General features: G+C 57.5%; 3 protein-coding genes across 6 annotated transcripts; 2 read left to right on the forward strand and 1 right to left on the reverse strand.

The window, feature by feature from the left end:
* Positions 1-3,998: 3,998 nt before the first annotated feature.
* CCDC71 (coiled-coil domain containing 71) lies at positions 3,999-12,044 on the reverse strand. The gene is made up of 2 exons (XM_032121360.1): positions 11,980-12,044; positions 3,999-9,561 (listed from the first exon to the last, which is right to left on the reverse strand). Exon 2 carries the CDS (start codon positions 9,498-9,500, stop codon positions 8,313-8,315), a length of 1,188 nt encoding a protein of 395 aa, XP_031977251.1. The 5' UTR covers positions 9,501-9,561; positions 11,980-12,044; the 3' UTR covers positions 3,999-8,312.
* LOC116449646 lies at positions 11,993-16,387 on the forward strand. Of its 2 annotated transcripts, none has more exons than XM_032121361.1 (5): positions 11,993-12,256; positions 12,514-12,899; positions 13,523-13,683; positions 14,087-14,219; positions 15,693-16,387. In XM_032121361.1, the coding sequence occupies exons 1-5, from the start codon at positions 12,031-12,033 to the stop codon at positions 15,897-15,899; spliced, it is 1,113 nt and encodes a 370-aa protein (XP_031977252.1). In that variant the 5' UTR covers positions 11,993-12,030; the 3' UTR covers positions 15,900-16,387. The 2 variants fall into 2 exon arrangements, with proteins under 2 accessions (XP_031977252.1, XP_031977253.1); XM_032121362.1 differs by lacking the exon at positions 11,993-12,256 and adding an exon at positions 12,263-12,439.
* Positions 16,388-16,894: 507 nt separating this feature from the next.
* Positions 16,895-21,025, forward strand: KLHDC8B (kelch domain containing 8B). Of its 3 annotated transcripts, none has more exons than XM_032121365.1 (6): positions 16,895-16,930; positions 17,620-18,084; positions 18,643-18,807; positions 19,012-19,236; positions 19,488-19,589; positions 20,389-21,025. In XM_032121365.1, the coding sequence occupies exons 2-6, from the start codon at positions 17,712-17,714 to the stop codon at positions 20,583-20,585; spliced, it is 1,062 nt and encodes a 353-aa protein (XP_031977256.1). In that variant the 5' UTR covers positions 16,895-16,930; positions 17,620-17,711; the 3' UTR covers positions 20,586-21,025. The 3 variants fall into 3 exon arrangements, with proteins under 3 accessions (XP_031977256.1, XP_031977254.1, XP_031977255.1); XM_032121363.1 differs by lacking the exon at positions 16,895-16,930 and adding an exon at positions 16,990-17,323; XM_032121364.1 differs by lacking the exon at positions 16,895-16,930 and adding an exon at positions 16,990-17,272.
* The last annotated feature ends 1,820 nt before the right edge of the window (positions 21,026-22,845 follow it).

The raw sequence follows: 22,845 nt of genomic DNA on the forward strand, positions 1-22,845 counted from the left end.
AGTGCAGGCTGGTGGTCAAGCACGACCACCACCTTCTGAGCTGGGAGAGCTGTCAGGAGATGAGCTGACAAAGAGCCATTAGCACTGGCCAGCGCGTCTGTGTCAAGGGATCTTGCCAAGCAAACCTTATCTGCTCTGAGGAGATCCAAAGAACACTGATAAAGGCAACTGTAACAGGATCTCTGGCCTTGAAAAGCAAAGTGAAAGTGGAAGGGAGGGATCCTCAGCGGGATGGGAGAGGCGAGAGAGGTATCCCAGCCCATGTCCAGGCACCTCCCTGAAGGCCGCTTTGATTTCCCATGCCAAGCTGCAATCCCCTCGTCTGGCCCAGAGCTGAACGCGTGGGGGTGGCCCGGGTCTGCCGGGGAGATGGCCTGTCCGGGAGCAGCTCCACTGGTCGGAGATCTGCCAGCAGCTGTGCCCTCCATCACCAGCGTTTCAACGCTGCCGAGCATCCCCCGCTCCCTCGGGCACCCACAGCCTGGCTCCCCCAGCACCTTTCAGCAGCGATCAGGGCACTCTCGCAGCAGCGCAGAGGCCCCTCCACCCATCCTCGGCAGAGCCCTGAGCTGCAGGGGCAGCCTCTCACGCCTGGCCAGCCCTGCTTGGACCGACTTCCGTGCACCGCAGCAGGCAGCCAACACTTCCCCGAACATCCTTAGTGAGCAGAGAATTGCTTAACCACTTCCCTTCTCGAGGAATGAGCTCCAGCACGGCACCGGAGCTGCTGTCTGCCAGGGCCACGGTCCACCACCATTAGCGCTGGGTCAGTGCACTGACAGCCCTGCAGCACAAACCGGATCCAGATCGCAAACCGGGGAACAATGGTGCTTCTGTTGAAATTAGCCGGCAAGAGGGTCCCGGCTGCAGAGCGGGCAGATTCAGAGAGAAGCTGGAGGGTGGGCAGGCAGGCTGGGGCTGGCAGACCACCTGCCAGCACAGTGCCACCCTGCATCTTTCTAGGAACTAACCAGGAAAGCGGATTTACCCCAGTTCGGCACCAGTGACACACATCCGGGGTATTTCCACCCAAACCAGGCAATCCTCAACCGGAGTTTGCGTAATGCCAAGTTCCCTGGGAGAACTGGGGAGAAGAGCTGGGGGTGTGGTCTGCAGCTGAGCGTGCCCCATGCAGCATGCAGCTGCTGGGCACACGGGAGACACCATTCCATGGAGCTGACACAGGGCTGGGAGCAGAAGCCCAGGGAGGAGCAGTCTTTCATAGCCCAAAGAAAAGCTGGACACATTGGGTGATTCTGAGCACCATTTTATTGAAGGGCTGGACACCTGCTAGGACTTCATAACAAAAAGTTCACTTCATTTAAGAAAAAGACAGTCTGGTTTTTGTCCCATTCCCTCCAAAGAGTGGAATAATACTAGCACTGTCTTTTCACTAAGCAATGCCATTCCAAAATATACAACATTGAATGTGGAACAGCCCAGCTTCATATTAACATTACACATTATTAGAACTTCAGAAACATTCTACACAAACAAATGAAACGGTAAAAAAGTTCACTCAAGAACAAGATGGTCATTTGTAAAATCATCATACAAAGTTTGTTACTTGCCCTCCCGTGGGCTGCAGTTGCTGCTCCCCAGCCATTGCTTGGGATGCCCAAACACCAGGGAATGCCACAGCAGAGCCTGTGGTGCAGTCCCAGCCGGAGTAGTCGGTCATGCTGTGGCGTGGAAACGGCTCTCATGGAGATGCTGGTTGGCAAAGAGTAGCACAAGCGGCCGGGCAGTGCCCACCCAGAGCCCTTGTGTCCCTCAGAGCAGCTGCCATGCCTCTGCTCAGGAAACGCTACTCCTCAGGAGTGCTGCACCGAGAGCCAGGAGGGGGGAGGGCGTCACACGGTGCCTTCCCCGCCATGAACAAACACTGGTACTCGTTTTGTCCCAACCCAGGCCTGGGCAGTGTGGCGGAGCAGGGGCAGGAGGGGAGGCATTTCTGGGGGTAGCTTTGCAGCACTTTCTCTTTTAAAACAGCACCATGTGCATATGTCTGTGGGAATCACCAGAGACTCAGAGGGCTGCCTGTAGCCACAGGACATAGGAATGGAAAGGACTAATTAAGACAATAAGGAGAGAGTCCGAGACAATAATAAGGCCTTTAAGGGACTCCCTGGGGAAGGTTTTTTCGGAGGCTGTGTGAGCAGGGCCAGATTGTGAGACCAATGAGGGATGAAAACCAAGGGTTGGGGGGGTGCCTGCTCCAAAAGGACTCCCCTGGACCTGCAGCACTAGTGCCTGTGTAGTGCTGCCAGGCAGGACAGGGGAAGCTCTGTGGCCAGGCAGGGATGGAGGGAAGGCAGTGCTGCAGAACGCCACAGCCTTGGCTCCTCTGTTTGCACATCTCCTGCAGCAGACACAGAAGCTGCAGGCTGCTGGCTGTCCAGGTGCTGCTGGCCATCTTTAGCTTTCCCTACTCCCAGCTTCTTGCTTTTCACCAACTTCCTTGGTGTTTCTAAGCAAAGGGAGGGGTCTGGCCTCAGCACCATGGCTTTGGAGGCAGCTGCCGGCCAACCTGCAAGTTCCAGCAGTGTCACACCTACAGACAAGCTTCATTTGACACTCAGGGATGACCTTGTGACAAGGGCTGGCCTCTCATGTGTTATGGGACAAGATTCCTCCGAGGCACCTGGCACCTTCCAAACTCAGCTCCAGGCAGAACAGGCTGTGAGGAGAGGGAAACCCTAGCATGGTGCTCTCTAGCAGAGTCCCGAATGTGAGGGCTCAGGAGCAACCTGCTGTGCTTCACTCTCCACAGGTGGTGCCAGCCCACCCAGGTGGCAAAGCTGAGGGCTGCAGCACTGTCAGGAAGGTGCCAGATATCCCAGAACTGCTGTCCTCTCTGTGGGCTGTAGGGTATGCCCAGCCACTGCCCTGGAGGGACATCTGCTGAGATAAGGCGATTGAGCAATCTCCCAGCAGGACCTCCCCTGGAGGCAGCTACTCTTCAGGTTATGGCGAGAAGAAGCAGACCAGAATCCTCTGGGCGACCCTGTGCAGATCCTTTGTAACCCATTGGCCTTTACCCTCTGACACCCACCCCCTGTGATCCCTATAAAGCTAGCCCCCTGCCCCTGTGAGAGGCTGGAGTTGCTCGTCCCTAGCTCCCCTTTGCCGGATGTACGGACCAATAAAGCTATCCCGTGTGGAACAGCTACATGAGCCTCTCATTTCTCTCCCTGGTCTGGCTGGAGGCGCCTTGCAGAGCAGAGCTGAAATCACTAAAGAGCTGACCAGCCTCTGCACAGGCCCTCCTAGCCAAGCAGCTGAGGGAAGATACCGGGCCTCAGGAAGGCGATTCCTTTGGGACCATCTCTCCGGACGGTTTCACCTCTTCCTCGGTCAGAGCTACTGACCCCTCACCAGCTGTAATAGTGGGCCACCTCAGCTCCTGGAAGGCCATCCCCATCTGAGCACAGGAGCAAACAGGCCAGTGCCCATTTTGAAGACTGAAAAGAAACTGTTTCTTCCACACAAACCAACCTGCCTGAATGAGCAGCCAGTGCTCCACAGCTCAGCACCGACCCTGCCAACCACAGCCAAAAGAGGATCCTCCCACCAAAACCTGCCTTTCTGCCTGGGAAGCTGCCCAGCCCAAGTTACACTGCCCAGCTGGAGCTCAGAGACAAACCTGCTCTCCGTATCCAGGGATCCCTTGAGCCTTGGCCAAAGGCCCAGCTCCTAGACAGGGCAGGGGACTTGGATCTGAAAGGGAAGAGTTGGGATGACTGCTGGCAAGTTCTGGCCATAAACACAGAAAAAGTCACAATTAAAAGGGCAGAAACTCTGTGCTCAATTCCAAAACCCAAAGCCTTCCAGCCCCTCCTGCCACAGCTGGAGCCGGGGTGAAGTGCTGCTGGTGTACAAGGAGGGCCTGGAGGACAGGCCACAGAACAAGGGCAGCTGCGGAGCAGGACCATGGAGCTCCATGCACAGCATCATCACCTGTGCCATTCTGCTCCCGATTTCCCTGCCATGTTCTTAGCTGGAAACTGGCTGAACTCCATGCAAGGAAGCACCAGGCAATGGGGGGGGGTTCTCAGCCCACTAACCCCAGCCCTGTTAGTATGAACTGGTCTGGGAGCTGTCCGGCGGGGTGAGCACTCCAGGGAGCACACCTCCTCCACACACTGATATAGCACTTGTGGGCTGCCAAGCAGGAGTAACAAAATAATCCTTTCTTATTTTGCAAAAAAGTGCTTAAGAAATTCTGTACAAGGATTGCTAGAGCAGCTGGCTCAGGGGAGATGCAAACAGTTTAGAAGCAGCAGCAGCAACATACTACATGGCTTACAGGGAAGAGGCTGAGGAGAAACTTCTACAATCGTAAGCAGTGGCAGATGGTGAAATCTGCTCACAGTGGACATGAGCTTCAAAACATTTCTACCAATTAACATTGTGATTTCAACTGGTATCTGATGTCAGCTTCCCCTTCAGCTGCCTGCCGGACAACCTACTCTCCCCATGGGCTTTGCTGACGGACATCTGAAGCATGCAGGAAGCTCAAGGACCTTATCTGGTGGAGGGGAAGCATAAACTGCTTCTTGGCAGCTGAATAAAAGGAGAAATGATTTCCAAAAAATCAGTTGGAAGAACAGCCCTTTGACCGCTATCCGAATCGTTTCTAGGAGTGACAGTGGCACAAATCCATGCATTAAAAGCATTCCTAAGAGAGTCCGCAAAGCTCTCGGCTGTCACAGTGCCCAGAACAACACAGGCCAGGTTAGGCACTTGGATGAATTCAAAGTGACTAATACAGAAACAGGTCTGAACAAGGTGCATACCACATGCTCAGCAGAGACCACAGCGCTTTGGGCAATGCATTTCTATGGGCCCTGCCAGTTACTGTTGCAGAGATCCCTGGAAGGTAAGTGTTACTCTGCTGCCACAGAGTAACACAGGATGGAAAGGACCTGCGGGGGAGATCTCTGGTTAGATCAGGTTTTAGGTAGCTCTGGTTTGATCAAACCCTTCATCTTCCCTAAACAGCAGAGCAGCGTCCACGCAGAGCCCCTCTGCAGCCTTGTGCACATCAGTGTGACATGCCCAGGACACCAGAATCCACACCTGGCCATGAGTTGAAGGACGGTGGAGCCAACCCGCACCAGACTGAGGCACTCCCTCTGCCAGCACTGACTGACGGGAAGCAGCTGCTGGCATTGGCACAGGGGGTGTAGAGCCCCTCTATAACAACCTGCAACCCCTTCAGTCAAGTTCCCAAAGCACCTGCAAGAGGAAGAAGAGACAACAGGAGGGCAGAGAATGGAGGTCCAGCGCTGCCCTGTCACTCAGGGCCCTGTGGCCTGTTAAGAGATGCACAGGAGAGTTGACAGACCGGACTGGTGATGGGCAAGTCTCTGAGCACACAGCTATGGAGTGCTCACTTCCCTGGCAGGAGTCTCGGTGACACAGAGGCATTTCCAAAGCTTGTCTCTCCCTGTGGAGCAGAAACCTTTTGCTGGTGGTCTGAGGACATAGGGCAAACTGTCATTACCAAGTCTGCACAGAACTCAGCTCAGTGCTGGGAAAGGCATGGCAGCACTAAGGCTGGATGCTGTGCTGGATGTGTTAAGCAACAGTACAAGCCAAGTCCTTAACTGGCAAAGACCCAAGCTGTGAAAGACAAGAGGTGACGGAAAAGAGTGGGGAGGCAGGCAGCAGTGCAGCTGGGGGAAGACACACAGCGATGAAGAGGGATGTGGCCTGGTAAGTTGGCCTCAGGTGCTCAGCTTCCCGCTCAGGCTGGAGGAAAAGTGACCTCGACCTGAATTCAGCTTTGTTGATGCACGTTGTTTTTCCCAGTGGAGGCCAAGTGCTCAGCTGGGACGTCTGCACTGCATGAGGAGGCTCCAAAGACAGCTCTCAGTGCCCTTATAAGGGTCTGGGAACAGGGGAAGCTGCTGAGCAGCCTGACAGCAATACCGCAGGCAGGAGTTCAGAGCCCTCCTCGGGAAACAGCCCAAAAGAGAAACATCAGTGCAGGACTTCAAGACCTGGCATTTGAGAGCGTGGGAATGAGAAAGGTCTGAAGGAGTGGGAACAAAAGGAACAAAGCAATTTTTGGCCAGTTGACAGTGATGGAGAGCCCCTGTTCATCCAGCACCAGGTCAGGACAGGGAACTCTCTGCCAGGGCATTTTAAAACACAGAAGCAGAAGAAAATATTTCCTTGTCCTCTGCAGCCAAGCAGCGGCATTCACAGGTCAGTCTCAAACACTGCAAGTTATGATCTCTGACAGCAACTCAGAACCCAAGTGTGGGGTTCAGGGCTTGCAATCATCCCCTGAATCATAAAATCACAAAATGGTTTGGATTGGAAGGGATCTTAAAGATCTTGTTTCAACCACCCTGCCGTGGGCAGGGACACCTTCCACTAGACCAGGTTGCTCAGTGAAGGAGAACCTCCACGCTGCTCGATGTGGGTGAGAGGAGAACTAGATGTACCTCAGAATGCTCAACTTCTGTGCCCTCACACCCCATCATGAACATCCTCTCTTCTCTCCATACCACAGTCTTCCTTTCTGCACTAGGGACCAGACACTGACCCCTTTTACAAACCACTAAAATCCAACCAGGTGCTTGGGGGGCAGGGCTTAATTATAAGGAGCTGGGACTTCCCTGGGGAGCTCATCCCTTCAGCCAATGTCCACAGAGATTACTAGGTCAGACAACTGGTATTTTGAGCTGGTGAGAGAATGAGTGGATTATACTACTGCTGCAGAGATCTGAGCACACAGTGGTGCATGGAGCCAGGCCCATGCCCAGCCCAATGCCTCTTCCTTTCCCCAGGACACCAGGTTGTCCCTTACAGGTGACAGCAGCAGCATTAGCTGATTAAATGAGGTGTTTCTCCTGGGATTAGTAGATCCCTCCCTGTGGAGTGCAGACGCGTTTTCCCACCCGACAGCGTGCCCCCGGTGCAGGGAGGTGACAGCAGCTGTCTGCAGTGGTTCTGCAGTGCCTCCTGGGGACGGGCAGAGCCTGCACTCCTTCCACACAGAGCTCTCACACCTGCCACACACCTTCTCACAACATCTCTGATGGCACAGCAAGGCTGCCAACCACCACAACACGGTGCCCATCTCCTCTCCTACTGCATCATCCCCACAAACCACAGAAATCGACTCTCTGTGTTTAAGTGCTGGTATATGTCCTCCCAAATTTTTCGCTTTCCTGCTTTAACTCAGGCTCAAATATCCCACTGAGCTTTGGGACTGGCAGGATGTAGCTAATACATTCAAACACAGCCTGTGTCTCTGTCGTGGTTTAACTCCAGCCAAAACCAACAGTCTTCTCTACCAGCACCTGGAATCTGCTCCTGGAACACCCAGCAACAGCAAAGCAGTTACGTGGTGGGCAGGACACTACACAATTCCTGCTAACAATTCCAGCCCTTTGGCTCTAACAGTCACAGTTCATAATCCATAGCTGCACCTGGTGTATAGGAGAGCAGAGTAATGCTGGGCGCTGAGGAGGAATCCTCTTCGGAGGCAAATCCTTACCATGAGTTCAGAACTTCTGCTACCCACAAAGGGAGGAGGCACCTAGAGACGTCAGACAGACTTGCAGCCCTGTGACACGCCCCCACCGTTATGCAGAGGTAATACCGAAAATAGGATTAAAACTACCAGCTGGTAATTCTCCAAATTGTTTGGCATTCTGGAGACAAACAAGTGGCTACAACGCTGCTGCCTCCGAGCTGCTCAAGGGAACCCAGGACAGACTGTCACAACACTGAACCACAAAGGAACCCCGGCACCTTTCAACAAATGACTAGCTGAAGGGAAGGAGGAACAAAAGCTATCAAACCCAATCCCAGAGGGATGAAGGAAGTGCATCTTCCCACAGCTCTTGGGTCATAAGAACATATATGGATATATAGATATATAGATAATAAAGTTATAAAATTTGATCAAAATAAAACCAGTAAATGTACAGCTTGAAAAAGAGCAGTATCACAGTGCATCAATGTCATGAGAAAGTCTTGTGTTCTCCCCTGCACAAGAGCACAGCCTGCCACGTTCAGGGAGCCTGGTGGGAAGTGAGCCCTCCAGCCTGCTCAGCTCAATGCTGGCCAGAGTCACCGTCCCGTGCTCCCACACAGGGGTTTGGATTTCTGCAGCCAGTTCTGCACAGCAGTGGCAGACAGGCAGGAACAGCACAAGAGTGGGCTGCTCTGTCTGCAGGTTAGTCGGCATATTGGCACCAGAGACACAGAGTCATTCCTAAACCTCTCTGCGCTCTGGTGCCAGGCTTGTACTTACTTACTTACAAAAAAAAGTGACAAAGTGAAGAAACTCAGGGCACACTATGAGAATGGGACAAGGGCTGAATTCGGATCACAGGGGACAGGTTGACCCTAAGAATCTTCTGTGCTCTCCTCCTCACTTCATCATCAGAGGAAGAGTTGCCCACCTTGATGGTCCGGAATTTCAGCAGGTTCAAAGTGCTCTGAGCCTGTCGAGTTTTCTTTCGGACAGGAATGGTATTTGCTTTTTTCCTCTGTGGTGCTTCTCTTGCCTCTGTAGCTCTTCTCTTCTTCTGCCCAGTACTCTCCCGGTAAGTGCTGCTGTCCTTCCACTCTGTTTTTCCCACCAAAGCTTCCTTATTTTTGATTTTCAAGGTCTTGGGCTGTGGCGCTGTGGTGCAGCCCTGGGATGAGCTGCCTGTGACTCTCCCGTTGAGAACTCCTGAGGCTTTGCAGGCATTGCTCTCCTGCAGCACTCCACCCTTTGGTCCCTTCAGAAGGTTCAAAGCACGGGTGGCAGAATCTGGTGCTTTCTTGACCAAGTACTTGTACCCCTTTCCTTCAGGTATTTTAGTGCTCTTGCCTGAAGAAAACTGCCTCGGTGGACTTGAAGTCTTGAGGAGTTTAAGGTCGGAGGGTGAGATCCCAAGACGCCCTTGTGTGTACTTGGACTCCAAACAGGACGTTGCGGTTTTCAGTGGCACCAGGGCTTCCAGAACCACCGACAGTCTCATGGCTGGATACACGTCAGGATACATGCTTGTAGGGAAGCCCACCGCTGCTGCCTTGGATGTGCCAGATCCTGTCTGCTTCAAGGAGCTCAAGAGGAGATTTGTGGAATCCCCTTTGGAGACTGGCTGACCAGAGACTTTCAAAGAGCTCACTGGAATGCTGGTGGGCGAAGGAGCCACTTTTGCCACTGAGTTCCTGGCTGGACTCTGAGTGGACTCAGTGGTGCTGGCGCAGTTGCGCTGTGTGTTTTCTTCCGTCTGACTGGGTGTGACCGCTGTGCACGAGCTATACCCGTACACATCCTTACTCCTCAGAATCGTGGGCTGGTAGCCCTCCTCCTTCAGGCCTTGGATGAAGGCCACCAGCTGGGTCTCTGTGTCCGATAGGTCCTTGGACATTGGGTTGAAGACTCGGAGGGCTTCCTCCAGCACTTTATGTCCTGCAGAGGAAATTCTTGACCAGGAATGGACAGCTTTTTCTTCCTCATTGTTCACTGCAATATTCATGGCATTAGGCAAGCAGGTGCTTCAAAAAGGTCCAAATTACTGGAAAAACAACCCTTGACACCTCAAAAGGAGAAAGAAGACAGTTAGCTCACAGCAACTGAAATTATCCCAAGTTTCGAAGACGGGACCTGAAATCATTAAGCCCAGGTGTGGCTGGTTGCAAACACTGGCTCAGATTCTGGGCTCAACCCAAGACAGAAGCATCATCAAGAAAATCCTGTCACTCATTTATCTCTGAAATAAAAGTAAAACATCTCTCACAGAAATATCCTCCAACCTAAACAAAGATTTCAGGAAATCCCATCCAATCTACCCCAAGATGAAGGACTCCAATGATTAACTCAGCAAAATCTGCATCTTGTTTCCAGTTCGAGTTTGACCCGCCCCAGCTTTCGGTAACCAGATCTCATTTTCCCTGGGAAAAACTGAACCCTCATTGAACTCTCTCCCTGTGCACACACCACGAGCAGGACTATCGAGTCATCTCAACACTAAGAAGTGCCTGAGCACTTCATCCCAGCATCAACTTCAATTTCTCAGCTTCTTAACTGATGCTACTCTAAAATTGATTCTGAGTCCCTGCCAAAGCTGCAGCTTCCTCCCGGAGACCTGGCAACAGGGCTGGAGGCTGTTCCAGTTGTGCTTCATTGATGCCGAATGCTGTGGCAAGGCAGCACTGCGCCTTGCTGTTCCCTTGTTTGAACAACGGTCCACAACTTGCTGTCACAGCAAACTGGTGTTGATCCAAGGACACTTGCTGCCAAGTGAGGAGGAAGCAGGAAATTCAAGCAGGGCAGTATGAAGGAAACACACATCACCAGGGCCAAGTGCACAAAGGCCTGAGGGACAACATTGGGATCACACTCAGGGCACTGCACAGCTGTCTGCCCGGCATAAAAGCATCAGTTATTGCTTTCAATAAAAAATAGGCACTGAAGGGCAGTCCAGGAAGGACTTTAGGATGCACCCGGGAGAACTTTGATCCTGGTAGCCTCACAGCTCCACAGCTGTGTGCTAGACCTACAAGGCATAAAATCTTTAGCTTCACTGATACCTCTCAAAATAATAATGAAGATTCAGTTAAAAACCCTAATCAGAGAAATGCAAGAGGTGTCAAGAGACACTTTTGGAGAGGGTAGTGCACAGGCAAGAAAGCTGTGATGGAGAAGTTAGCGCCTGAGCAGACAGAGCAAGGAACTACTCGTGTCTCACATTCCCCCCAGAACTCTGGTCTCACCACAGCACCGGAGCAGAGCCCGTGCTGCCGCCAGCTGCACAAGCAGGGAAGAGACACAAGCCAAGAGCAGCCACAGAAGGGAAAGCACAGGTCAGTGGGGGAGTAAGAACCTCCACATGACAGACTAATCTCAGTCAAGTGCTCTGCAGACGTCATGGCCGGAGAGGGATTTGGAGGAGGATAATGCAGTTGTTCAGCAGCAGGCGGGGGACCTCCCACGAAGCAGGGGAGGCAGGCAGGGAAGTGATCCCACAGAGCCCCCGCCAGCGTCACCAGCCAGCAGTGAGAGTCACCACCTCCAAAGGGACCAAGCAGTGCCAGGCACAGAAAAGCCAGAGAGGGTGTAATGTTAATTTTGGTCTGGTAGTGAGGCAGAGACTAACGAAGAAGCACAAGTAACAACATGTGCTCAACAGGCTGCAAAATGGATCATCTTCAGGCTGCAGCAAGCCCAGGAGCAGCTGGGACATCTGAAGGGGTGTTCTGGCTGTGACATTTCATGGGAACAGGACTCCCCAACATCTGTCTGCTTGGTCCTGTTTGGTGTACTGCCAGCTGTATTGGAGGAAAGCCAGCCACGAGCAGACGCACCCCCGGACAGTCTGTCCTCCCGACAGCAGGCTCCCTCACGTGACACACTGCCGGGGGGCCGGGGGGCTACGGGAACACAGCACTACCCGCACGGTGCAAGGAGGGCACCGGAAGGGCGATGCTGGCACGGGTTTAGAGGCCTGGCTGTCCGAGCACGGAAAGGGCTCTCCGGGTGCACCGCAGGGAGAGGCGGCTGTCGGCAGGGCCGAGACGCGGGGCTGGGGCAGCCTATAGAGCTGGAGGCCGGTGCGCAGTCCCAACGAGGGCTCGACGGGGCCGCCAGGTCCCCGCTCTGCCTCTCCTTTTGGCCCGCCCCTCGGCACAGGCGATGCCTCTTCCCAAGCGCCCGTCCCTCGCTCCCGCTGCACCCTCCCCAAGGCTCGGCCCGCCAGCCGGAGGGACCCGGGGGTGGGCAGGCCGCCAGGACCGGCCCCTCCCTGCAGGGCTACGGGAGGTGATTGGTGCAGACAGGGGGTGCGGCCCCCGCGCTCGGTCCGCGCCGGCTCCCGGGACCGGGGGGGCGGGGGCCGGGGCGGGGCCCTCAGCGCCGCGACTCCGCCTCCAGCGCCCGGAGCCCGCCCCAGCGGGCGGCTCGGCAGCGCCCTCGCCCGGGAGCCGGCGCGGAGCCCGGGCCCGCCGGCCCCAACCTACCGGCCGCCGCCAGACCCGCGCCCGCCGCTGCGCCGCACCCGCCGCTCCAACATGGCCGCCCGCGGGGCGCCGGAAGCGCCGCCCGCTTCCGCTTCCGGTCCCTTTCCGCGGTCGGCGGTCACGCCCACAGCCACGGCGCGTACTCGGTCACACCCCCCGCGTACCGCCCCGGCCGCGCCCCCGCAGCGTCCGCGGCAACGGCGGCGCGGGTCGTCCCCGGGCCGGCAGGGGGCGCCGCCGGCGGAAGCGGCGCGGGCGGAAGAGGCGCCGTCACCAGGTAACGGGGTCGGTGTCGGTGTCGGGGCGATGAGCGGCGGGGCCGGGCGGCGACGGCGCCTGGTTCTGCACGTGGACCTCAACAACACGGTAGTGGTGGCGGACAAGGTGACGGGGCAGGCCCCGCGGGCGGCGCTCAACACCTTTCTCAGCACCGTCACCTGGGGCCGCGCCGGGGCCGCCGGTGAGCGCCGGGGCCGGGGGTACGGGGGACCCGGTGTGACGGTGGCGGGGGCTGAGCACGTTCCTCTCTTCCAGGCGAGTGGGAGTGGGTGAGCGACCGCCCGTCCCTGCGCCCCCCGTGCCCCGGCGCCCTCAGCTACTACAGCCGCCACGGCCGGGACCCCGCCTTCACCGAGGCTGGCCCGGGCCGGCGCTTCCGCGACCTCCACGCCCGCCACCTGCGACTGCTGGAGTGGCCAGGCCCGCCGCAGGACGTCTTGTCGGTGCCGGGGGAGCCCGGCAAACGCTACCACCTGATCCTGCCCGCCTTCTTCCGCCTCCTGGACACGCTGCACCGGGATGGCAGGGCCTTCGCCGTTGTCTTCAGGACCTTCGGCACCGACCTGCCCCGCGCCCTGCAGGCCGTCAGCAGCGCTCTGGACGGGCAGCACCCCCAGTTCCCCGCCCTGCGGGACGTGTCGGTGAGTGGCGCCCTGAGGGTCCGTCGTGATGGGGAAGGGCAGCCGGGTGGTTCCACGGAGCCCCCCCTCCGTCAGACTCTTCTCCAGCTGCTTGGCCAAACTGCTTTTAAAAGCACCGGGTTCTCTGGATGAAGCTGTTAGCTGTGGGGGAGCATATGTGTGCAGATCCTATGTGGAATGGTCTCCTCTTGGGATGTCCTGGGTTGGGGAGAGCATGCCTTCTCCCGAGGCTGCAGCAGAGCAGGCCTCCCTGGCCCTGACGGGATCGCAGCTGCACTCTCCTGCCACTGGCAGCACACTGGGCAGGAGTGCTGGGAATGAGCTTTAGAAGATGCTTCAGTTATTTCTTGGAGTGTTTTCGTGTAGCAAAGATTGAAATGGGGTCAATGTGCAGCTAGGAGGTTGTTCCTTTCCATCCCTGGGGAGATCCTTCCTTCCCATCCCTGGGAAGGGGATGATTTTTGGTTGGATGCATTCCATGCCTCCTCCTGCCATCTCCCCAGCACCATCCTCCCACACTGTGGTGGTGGGGAGTCTCCACCCTGCTACTTGGTGTCTCTGCCAGTGCATGAAACCTGTCTGCTTTGGAAACCTGTCCTTCCCCATTTTCTGTGGTCCTGCAGCTCCCTGTGGACCTCACCCCTGGCCGGATACGCTGCAGCAAGCGAGAGGTGGTGCTAACACGGGGAGCAGAGCGTCTGGCCACCCGGGAAGACAGAAAAAAGCTTTACAGCTACTTCAGCTCCTTTGAGGGAATTGGAGGCTTCCAAGACCACTTTGATTGGTGAGAAACAGGGCATTAAGGAAGTGAATTGGGCATGATCTTCTTTCCTGTGATTCTCTTAGTTTCTGGGATAGCTCCTAGTTTTGAAGTCTTTATGTTGTTGGAGTCCTTATCACTTAGACACTCCCCATTTTGCCTGTGGGCAGCCTGACGGGACTCTCACACTGTTCCTGAGGTCCCCATTCCCTGGTGTGCATCCTGCTTTTCTCCAAAGATTCCCTGATTTGTTACCTTGATACAAAATACGCCTTTACCAGGAGGCCGTGGGCAGCAGGACAGGACGTTCTCTGTCCTGCTTCTCTGGCTCAGACGGTGCCCTGGGCCTGCAGTACAATCTGCCATTACCTGGGAGCTGTGACCCTCTCCCTCCCCTGACTGTTCCTTCTCCCAATTACTGTTTCAGGTGGGCCAGAAATCAGTTCTCTTCCCAGGGTGGGAAGCCCCTGTGGATAGACCCCCACGATCCTGACGTTCACCACATCTTCATTGATGACAACATCCGGCTGGACGATGCAGATACCATTGTTCACCCCCAGGTAGGTGTTTGAAGTCCCCTCTGGTACCAGCAGCCTGCCCTAGGGGTGTCCCTGGTGAGGTCAGACATATTTTTGTCCCCTTTGCATGAGGCTGTAAAGGGGGGATCAAGGCGTAGCCCTGGCACCACTGCATCTTGTGCCACCAGTGTCGATGGCAGTGATGCACAGGGAGGGTGAGATCAGCCATCAGCAATGCACAGCAGGTGGTGGCTGCCTCTGCTCCCCACCGAGTCAGCCCCATGCCTGGAGGCAGCAGCGCTGATATCCGGGCTGCCAGCCCTGTCACCCATCTGAATGAAAGGGCAGTGTTTGTGGGGAGCACACTTGGGAAACAGAATGTTTATGCAGACAGAACTGCCTGGCCATTGGACAGCTGTCAATGCTCAAACAAGAGCTGCAGGTCCATGGGCGAGTCTCAACCCCTGCCTGTTTCCATCCATATGGAGACAGTGCAGGGGGGAATAATGCGGCAGTCAGTGAATTGTCTGCAGTGTTTGCCAGGCAGCCCAGGAATGGCAAGGGATGGGATGCTCATTGGATATTCCCTTCCATACAAGCCCTCTCAGCGTATGGATTTGTAGTTGGTGGCAGGAATTGTCATTGCTTGGACAGACCTGTCAGGAATAGAGTTTGGTCTGTGCCATGCCTGGTTGAGGGGAGCTACTGCAATGGCTGCTGCACGCACATCTGCAGCAGCTGGAGCATGGCTCACACAGCTCCACTTGCTGCATTTCAGCCTCAGGCTATTTGTCTGATCAAGGAGTTCCTCCTTTGGCATTGGTAGCCTGCACAGCTGGTCAGTCAGGCTGCTCTGCTAATCTCATGGCAGCCATGCAGCCAGCCCTGGGTCTGCTCCCATGCTGGGTCACACAGGTAGGATCCAGTTATGGTGGCAGCAGACCGCGTGGGAGTCTGGGCAGCAGCCAAGCACCTTCCCAGCAGGGCTCATCCTCACTGCTGGGACCTTGCTGTCCTGCAGCCAGGATCAGTAGGTTGAATGCCATTCTCCCCTCCTCTTGTGTCACTAGCTCTGCAGAGCTGTCCCCATGTCAGTGGTGGTGACAGAGCAGCACTGGGAGTGAAACAGATTCTGCCAGGTGGCTTTAAGCAGGCCATGGTGAAGATCAGAAGGTGAAGTCCCTGTTCCCTGCTTTGGCAGCTAAAGGAAGAGCTGTTGGCAGAGGTTTGCCTGGAGTCAGCTGCTCCACAGAGCCATTTTCTTCCAGCTACATGGTGTGGCCTTTCTCCTTAAGGGAGCACCAGGCCATGTGTGGCATGCTGGTTCAGAGTCAAAGGCACTTTCTGGGAGAGGGGGAAATCTCAAGAAACGTCACCTTCTGCTGCTGGAGTGGAGATAGGATCACCCTGCCCTCTGCCCCCAACACACAGCCAGCATGGAGGTGCGTGGTTGAGAGGAGGGCAGAGTGCACCACGGGGTGTGTGCGTTGCTGCCAAGCTCTGCTCTCCCTGCAGGTGTTCTCAGAGCAGGGCAGCAGCAGTCCCAGGAGTGTGCCCACCTCGGAGCTGTACAACATTTGCCTGGTACAAACCAATCTGCTGGAGGCCATCGCCAATGAGGACTATTTCCTGCACTGTGTGAGGACGTGTGAGGAGAACTACGACCGCTACCTGGCCTGCATGGAGAAGGACACCCCAAGCCAGCAGTGGGATGGACAGTGATACCACCTCATGGGGCTGAGTGGCTCCAGACTGGGACACCTCTCGCTTCCTGCTGCATGCAGGCAAAGTCCCAGGCGGGCTCCTGCTTCAAGCTGTTACCTCTCCAATGTGCGATGTGGGCGTTGAATCCTATCAGGAGCCTCCATGAGCAAACACAAGCATCCTGGGAGCTTGTGTGATGGGATTCTTGGAGGAAATGGTTTTCCATTCCTTGGCAGCATTGCCCATGGTGCCCACTTCTATGTGAGGGCTGGGGCTCACCATCCCCCTGCAGTCACCAGGCAGGTCCCTTCCACCATACTGTGATGCAGGCAGCCTCGCAGCGTTCACACCTCCCTTCCCGCTCCTTCAGTGATGGCTGGTGCAGAGCAGGTGCCAGGATGAGTGCAGTGTTATCAGCAGCATTCCCAGGTGCCATTTGTGGTGTGGTGTTCTTGGAGGATGCCTTGTCACTTCTGTCTGTTTTTAAAGCAAATCTTTTTAGCTCATTTCTGTGTGAGTTTCCTGCCTGCCCTTGGCTCTGCCTGTGCTGGTGGGTGGGAAGCGCCTTTCCCAGCGTGTTCATTTGCCTGGCTCAGCCAAGTGGGGACAAAAGTGTTGGTGGAGGGTTTGAGACCCATGTGCACCTTTCCTGACGCTGCTGAGAGACCCCAGCAAGGTCGTGCTCAGAGTAGGGCTGAGCTCGTGTTCTGTCCCTGCAGTGGTGACAGGACAGGGGTTCTCTCCAGGATAGGACGGTGAGTTCTCGACTCCTTGAGCCCGGCCTTGTGTGACTCTGGCACCAGCAGCGTGCAGCAAGGGAGCGAAGAGCCAGGGTCTCTCCAGCCCCTCTTCCTGTGGTGGCTCCTTCCCGGCGTGGTGAATGCGGCGAGGGCACGGCGGGCCGGTGGCACCGGGAGGGCCGGGCGGAGGGGAGCAGGGCAGGGCGGGGGGGGCCGGGGCGGACGCGGCGCCGCCCCCACCGGCAGCGGGCGGGCCCGGGGCGGGCGGCGGCGCGGAGCGGCGGGGAGAGCGGCGGAACGGGCGGAGAGGTGAGCGCGGTCCCGGTCCCGGTCCCGGTCCCTGGCCCTATCCCGCTCCCGGTCCCGGTCCCTGGCCCTGGCCCGCTCCCTGCGGCGGGGCGGGGCGGAGCGGAGCGGGCAGTCCGGGCACGGCGGAGCGGCCGTCCGGGGTTGCGGGCGGGAGTCCGGGGAGCGCCAGGCGTGCGGGCGTTGCAGCGGGAGCCCGGGGAACGCCGGTGGCTGCGGGCTGTGGGCGGGAGCCCTGTGGGTGCGGGCTGCGGGCGGGAGTGCGGGCAGCGCCGGGAGTGAGGACGGTGCGCCGAGAGCAGGAACCTGGCGGGATCCGGATTGTGAACGGGAAGCCTCTGGCGGGTACGGACCCGGGGGATGCGGGTAGAGAGCCCCGGACGCGCGAGAGTCCCAGTGAGTGCGGGCTGTGTACCATCAGCACTGGGCAGTGGGAGCCCGGGGTGCGGGAACCTCGGGAAACAGGAGCTCCGGCAGGTGCGGGCAGAGAGCCCCAAAGAGTGGGAGCCCGGAGGGGGCGGACAGGGAGCCGTGGGGCGCAATCGGGAGCCCGGAGGGGGTGGGCAGGCAGCCCCGGGGTGCAGTGCGGAGCCCCGCAGAGCAGGAGCTGTCGCACCGCCGAGGGGAGCTGGCTAGCTGGGGCTGGGGGAGCGGTGGGTGCATGGGCGCTGACTCGGATGCTCTCCCCGCAGGAGGCCGTGGGCCGGACCAGTGCCGAGCCGGGCCGGATGGGCGGCACGGCGGGGCCAGAGCCCGGGGACCCCCGGGGCGGCTGAGCTGGCCCATGGCGGCGGGCGCGGGCGCCTTCGCGTGGGCCACTTTCCCCGCCATGCCCACGCGGCGCGTGTACTGCAGCGCCGCGCACCGCGACGGGCAGCTCTTCGTGCTGGGCGGCTGCGGGGGCGGCGGGCGAGCCCTGGGAACTGCCGAGGTGCTCGACCTGCCAGCCCAGCGCTGGACCACGCTCCCACCACTGCCCACACCGCGGGCTGGCGCTGCCGCCCTCGCCCTGGGCAAGCAGATCTTGGTGGTGGGCGGCGTGGATGCGGCGCAGAGTCCCCTCGCCTCCCTTGAGGTCTACCACGTGGATGAGGGCAAGTGGGAGAAGAAGGCGGCACTGGCTCAGCCCTCCATGGGCATCTCAGCTGTGCAGAGAGGTGAGGGATAGAACGTGTTGTGACTCCTGCTCAAAGTTTGCTGGGCATCCTTGGAGTCTTGGCACAAAGCAGCATGCCAGGAGCCAGGGTTGGTCCCTGTATGTGGTGCCCATGTCTGCTCCCTGGACGCGAATGCTCTGGCATGGACCAGGCTGCAGCGTGGTGGGCAGGGCAGAGGAGATGTCAGGACTGTGGTGGGAGCAGGCAGGGGTGCCGGCCGGCTGCACTGGAAGCAAGAGCAGGATTTGGCAGTATGGCTGTGTTGCCATGGTGTCTCCAGGGAGATGGTACTACCGAGAATAATTAGAGAGAATGGCCTTGTGCTCTTCTCTGTGCCTGATGGATGGGGTGGAGAGGGGGGCCAGAGGGTGCCAGTGAGGTCAGGGCGTTGCCAGGCTCAGGCCTGGCTGGACTCACTGTCCCCCAGCTGCCCTGGAGCAGTGTCTGGCTGTGGGGCACAGCAGTGCCTGTGCTGCCTGCCCTGGAGGGCATGGGGGGACTCCCAGCCCTTTGGCGCTGCCAACAGATGCCCCTGCCTCACTGCTGCCTCTTTTCCAGATGGGGCTGTCTACGCGCTGGGGGGAATGGGTGCGGACACCTCTCCGCAGGCACTGGTCCGTGTCTATGAGCCAGCAAAGGACCACTGGCAGCCCCTGCCCTCCATGCCCACCCCGTGTTATGGAGCCTCTGCCTTCCTGCAGGGCAACAAGATCTTCGTCCTGGGTAGGTGCTGCTGGGGCAAACCAAGCATCCCCTGTGCCTCTGCCCTCTCCTTCTGCTGTTCACAGGCCAGAGAATGACCTGGTGCACCCCAGGGTGGCTCCATGCTCCCCAGTGCTGCAGCCAGCGGGCCTCATCCTGCTTGCTGAGCACGCCAACAGTGCCAGCTCAGGGCACTGGCAGCCACAACATCTCCTCTGTGCACAGGGGGTCGGCAAGGCAAGCTGCCCGTCACCGCCTTCGAGGCCTTTGACCTGGAGACAAGGAGCTGGACGCGCTACCCCAGTGTGCCCAGCCGCCGCGCCTTCGCCGCCTGTGCCATGGTTGATGGGGTTGTCTTCAGCCTGGGTGGGCTGCAGCAGCCAGGGCCCCACAACTTCTATTCCCGTCCCCACTTCGTCAACACCGTGGAGATGTTTGATCCTGCACAGGGTGAGCTCCATATCCCTGGAGGGTGAGGTGGGACCCTCATCCTGTGGGTCCAGGATGACTCTGTGAGTTGGTGAAGGGTGTCTGTGCCTGAGGGACATGATCATCTGTGCTCTGAACATTAACCCCTTGCACCCATGGTGAATCCTGCCCTGTGCTCCCTGGTCCCAGGGAGTGATTAACCTGGGGGTGTCCTGGCCTTGGTGTGTAGAGAGGAACCCCAGTGGGCAAGGCTCACTCCCTCTCATACCCAGGTGTGTGGAGAAAGCCAAGCCGCACCATCCGTATGAAGGAGAAGAGAGCCGACTTCGTGGCTGGATGCCTGGGAGGAAGAGTGGTGGCCGTTGGTGGCCTCGGTAATGCTGGGGGTAGGCGCGTGGCCATGTTCCCATCCCCGTTCTTTGTGGCACATAAGTGATCTGCATGGCAGCAGGGAGGTTGGCTGTGCAAAGCCAGGGGGTTACTGCAACACTGTCTGCAGCAACATCTCTATGTGCCCTCACAAGTGCTGGGGGGACCCTACTGCCCTGTCCCACAGGCTGTCCCATTGTGCCCCTTGCCCCTTTCACCCCCCAACCAGGCTTTTCCCAGCTCATGTGCAGCATGCTGGGCTCACACAGCCCATGGTGGCTCAGCTCCACTGTGCAGGGCTGCAGTGCTGCATCCGTCTCCCGAGAGAGCTGGGGAAAGGTTAGTGCTGTCACTCAGCAGAGGGAATACAGCAGGAAGGGCTGCCTGGGAAGCCTGGTGCCAGCCACAGAACCCCCAGCCCTGCAGTGAGGGTTGCCAGACCCCCAAGATCACTGGGGGAATGGGGAATGGTGCTGGTTGCATCCCTGCAGTGTGGCATTGCTCCTGAGTCCTGCTGCAGCTGGAGGTGCCCTCCGCTATCCCTGCAGCATGCTGGCATGGGGAGGGGGGAGGGTGAGGAGTGGTTGGGGAGGTAGATCCAGCAGTGTGGCACTAGTGCCAGCATCCATCCCTGTGGGGACTCTGCTAATCCTCTTGTGTCCCCACTAATTGCCTCTGGGATCTCAGAGCCCATGCAGCCCAGGGCTCCTGTTGAGGCATCAACGAGATGTGGAGGGGGAAAGGCAAAGCCTGGGGCGGGGGGAGGGATCTGCACGGGGGCTGATGTCATTCTGTCTTCCACAGGGAACCAGTCCTGCCCACTGGACTCAGTGGAAGGGTTCAGCCTCTCGCTGAAAAAGTGGGAGCCACTGCCCCCCATGCCCACTGGCCGCTGCTCCTGCTCCAGCTGCCCGGCACCCAGCCTGCTCTTCGTCATCGGCGGTGTGGCCCAGGGTCCCAGTGGCGCTGTCGAGGCTCTGTGCCTGCGTGATGTGCCCTGAGTGGGACCCCGGGGACCAGCCCTGGTCAAGCATCAAGTGCCTGAAGACGGGGACAGGGTGTGTGAGCACCCATGTGTTCACCCAGGGTGACCTGGCTCCAGGAAGCCTCTGTCCCATGATGCCAGGCACCAGAGCAGCTGCAGTTTTGGGAACTCTTCCCAGCTCCTGCAGGCTGTGGCAATGAAGCCCAGGGCAAACTCCTGCCTGGTGGGATGGCCATCGCCAGCAGTGTGGAGGGAGCAGCGGTGGCAGGACTGTCGCTGGCCTCACTGCCCTGTCTGGCCCCATCTGTGCCACGGCGTGTCCATGCCGTGTGTGTAGCAGTGAGTGCTGTGTCGTCGTAGACCCAGTCGATGTCTCATGTAGCACAGAGGTGCCCTGTAGCTCAGTGCCTGGGAGGTGACGTAGCATCTCAAATAAATGAAACACGTGGAATTTTATCCCACTGGAGTCGTGTTGTCTCTGGTTATCCTACTCCAGGGCAGACACATGCCGCAGCCTGTGAGGAAAATCCCTCCCAAGGCAGAGTTCAGTGACTCCATACTGTGGAGCAGGGGTAACTCTTGTTCTCCCACCTGCAGGGTGAGTGGAGCAATGTGATGCAGAGATCCAGCCCCTGTTTGGAGAGGATGAGCTGAGCAGGGGTTGTCTTGCCTTGGCACAGCCTTGTTCCTGCTTGATCTCCTGTGGGTGAAGAGGCTGTGGGGGGTGAAGGCAGCAGAGGGAGAGGGGCTTTTGTGGAGGAAGCAAGGGTGTGAGAGAGGCAGAGAATGGTGAGGGCTGCCAGGGTGTTGTGAAGAAATAAGAGATGTCTAATGTCAGGGTTCCTGGGCCCTATCCAGCACCACAGCCCCATCTCAAAGGATGGACCGTGGCTGGTGTGTGGGAGAACTGGGTCCAACTGTGTCCAGCTTCTGTAGGCAGGAGCACTGCAATCCTGCTTACTAATAACCAGGAAGGGAATGTAAGTTCCATACTGGTGGTGTCTGTGGGTGATATTTAGGGGTGCACTGTGAGATCAAGGGGGGGTGACACTTGAATTACCCAGTGCTATGGGCTCACCTGAGCCTTGCTGCTCTTGGCTCCACACCCAAAGCAGAGAGCAGGTAAGGGATTTGATCTTCCATTGTACATTAGAAAGATTTCACAAGTCCAGGTAAATATCAAGTACAGATGCCTGACCTTTTAGAGAAGACAGCCAGCATGAGCCTGGGGTGGGCTGCAAGCCTGTAGAGACAGGAAACTGAATCCCAACAGAGTGTGGTAGAATCGGACACACCGCTAGGGCAGGCTATGCCATGTCCCAGGGGCATCACAGCATGGGAAAAGTTGGAAACCATTCATAAAAGAGCATTCAGAAGACATTGTCATGTTGCTGCTCCATTGCCTCTGGTGCCTATCTGGCACAGTGACTGCAGGGTCCATCCTGATATGCTGCATGGCTGTTTGCCCGTGATTTGGGAGGAGCAGCTTGGGATACCTGGGCTGGTGGTACCTCAGCTGGAAGCATCCCTGCATCTTCCTCTGGAGTTGCCATAGAAACCACCACTGTGCTAGAGCCAGCATCAACAGTGAGCCTCAAATTAGAGCCGGGAGGATGCGCTGGCAGCCAGGGAGGAGGTCAGTGGTTTGTGCTATGGTGGGGGGCTGGACAGAGGGACACCTCCTCTAAGCACAATGTGCTCCAGCCTTCTATGAGTATTTCACAGCACTCCCTGACCTGTGCTCAGCCCTGGTGGGCTTGTCCTTCTCGGGGTCCTGGAAGACAGACCCCTTGCTGCCACTTTGGTACATCTCCCCACCCTGACAGCTCTTTCCAGAAGCCACCAAGGCATGTAATAATTCCACTCCTGCTAAAAGTTTAGTCATGGGGGACCCTAAATCATGGAGCTGCATTGAAAACACAGGCCTGATTAATAAGCCTTTTCCTCAGGAGCATCGCATGAATGGGATAAATCAAGACGCTGAGTCACCAGCAAATTGACATCCCTGTGTGCCAACTTCACACGCTCCCTGCTGCTGATGCGGTGCCCAAGGCTACTTTTCCAAATTCAAGGTGGTGGCGTCTGCAAGAGCCAGAGGATGCTGGAGGGGGAAGCTGCAGCGCAAGACCCCCTCACTGTTGTGGTGTTTCCAGCAGTGTCTTGGTTTGAAAGACAGGTGTCTGCCAAGGAAGGCAGGAGCCTCCCTTGAAATGAAAAATGCAACCCCCTTCCCTCCAAAGTATTATAATTTTGAAATTAAGGGGCATATAAGGGAA

Source organism: Corvus moneduloides, chromosome 11, assembly GCF_009650955.1.
Source record: "Corvus moneduloides isolate bCorMon1 chromosome 11, bCorMon1.pri, whole genome shotgun sequence".
Taxonomy (NCBI): Eukaryota; Metazoa; Chordata; class Aves; order Passeriformes; family Corvidae; genus Corvus; species Corvus moneduloides.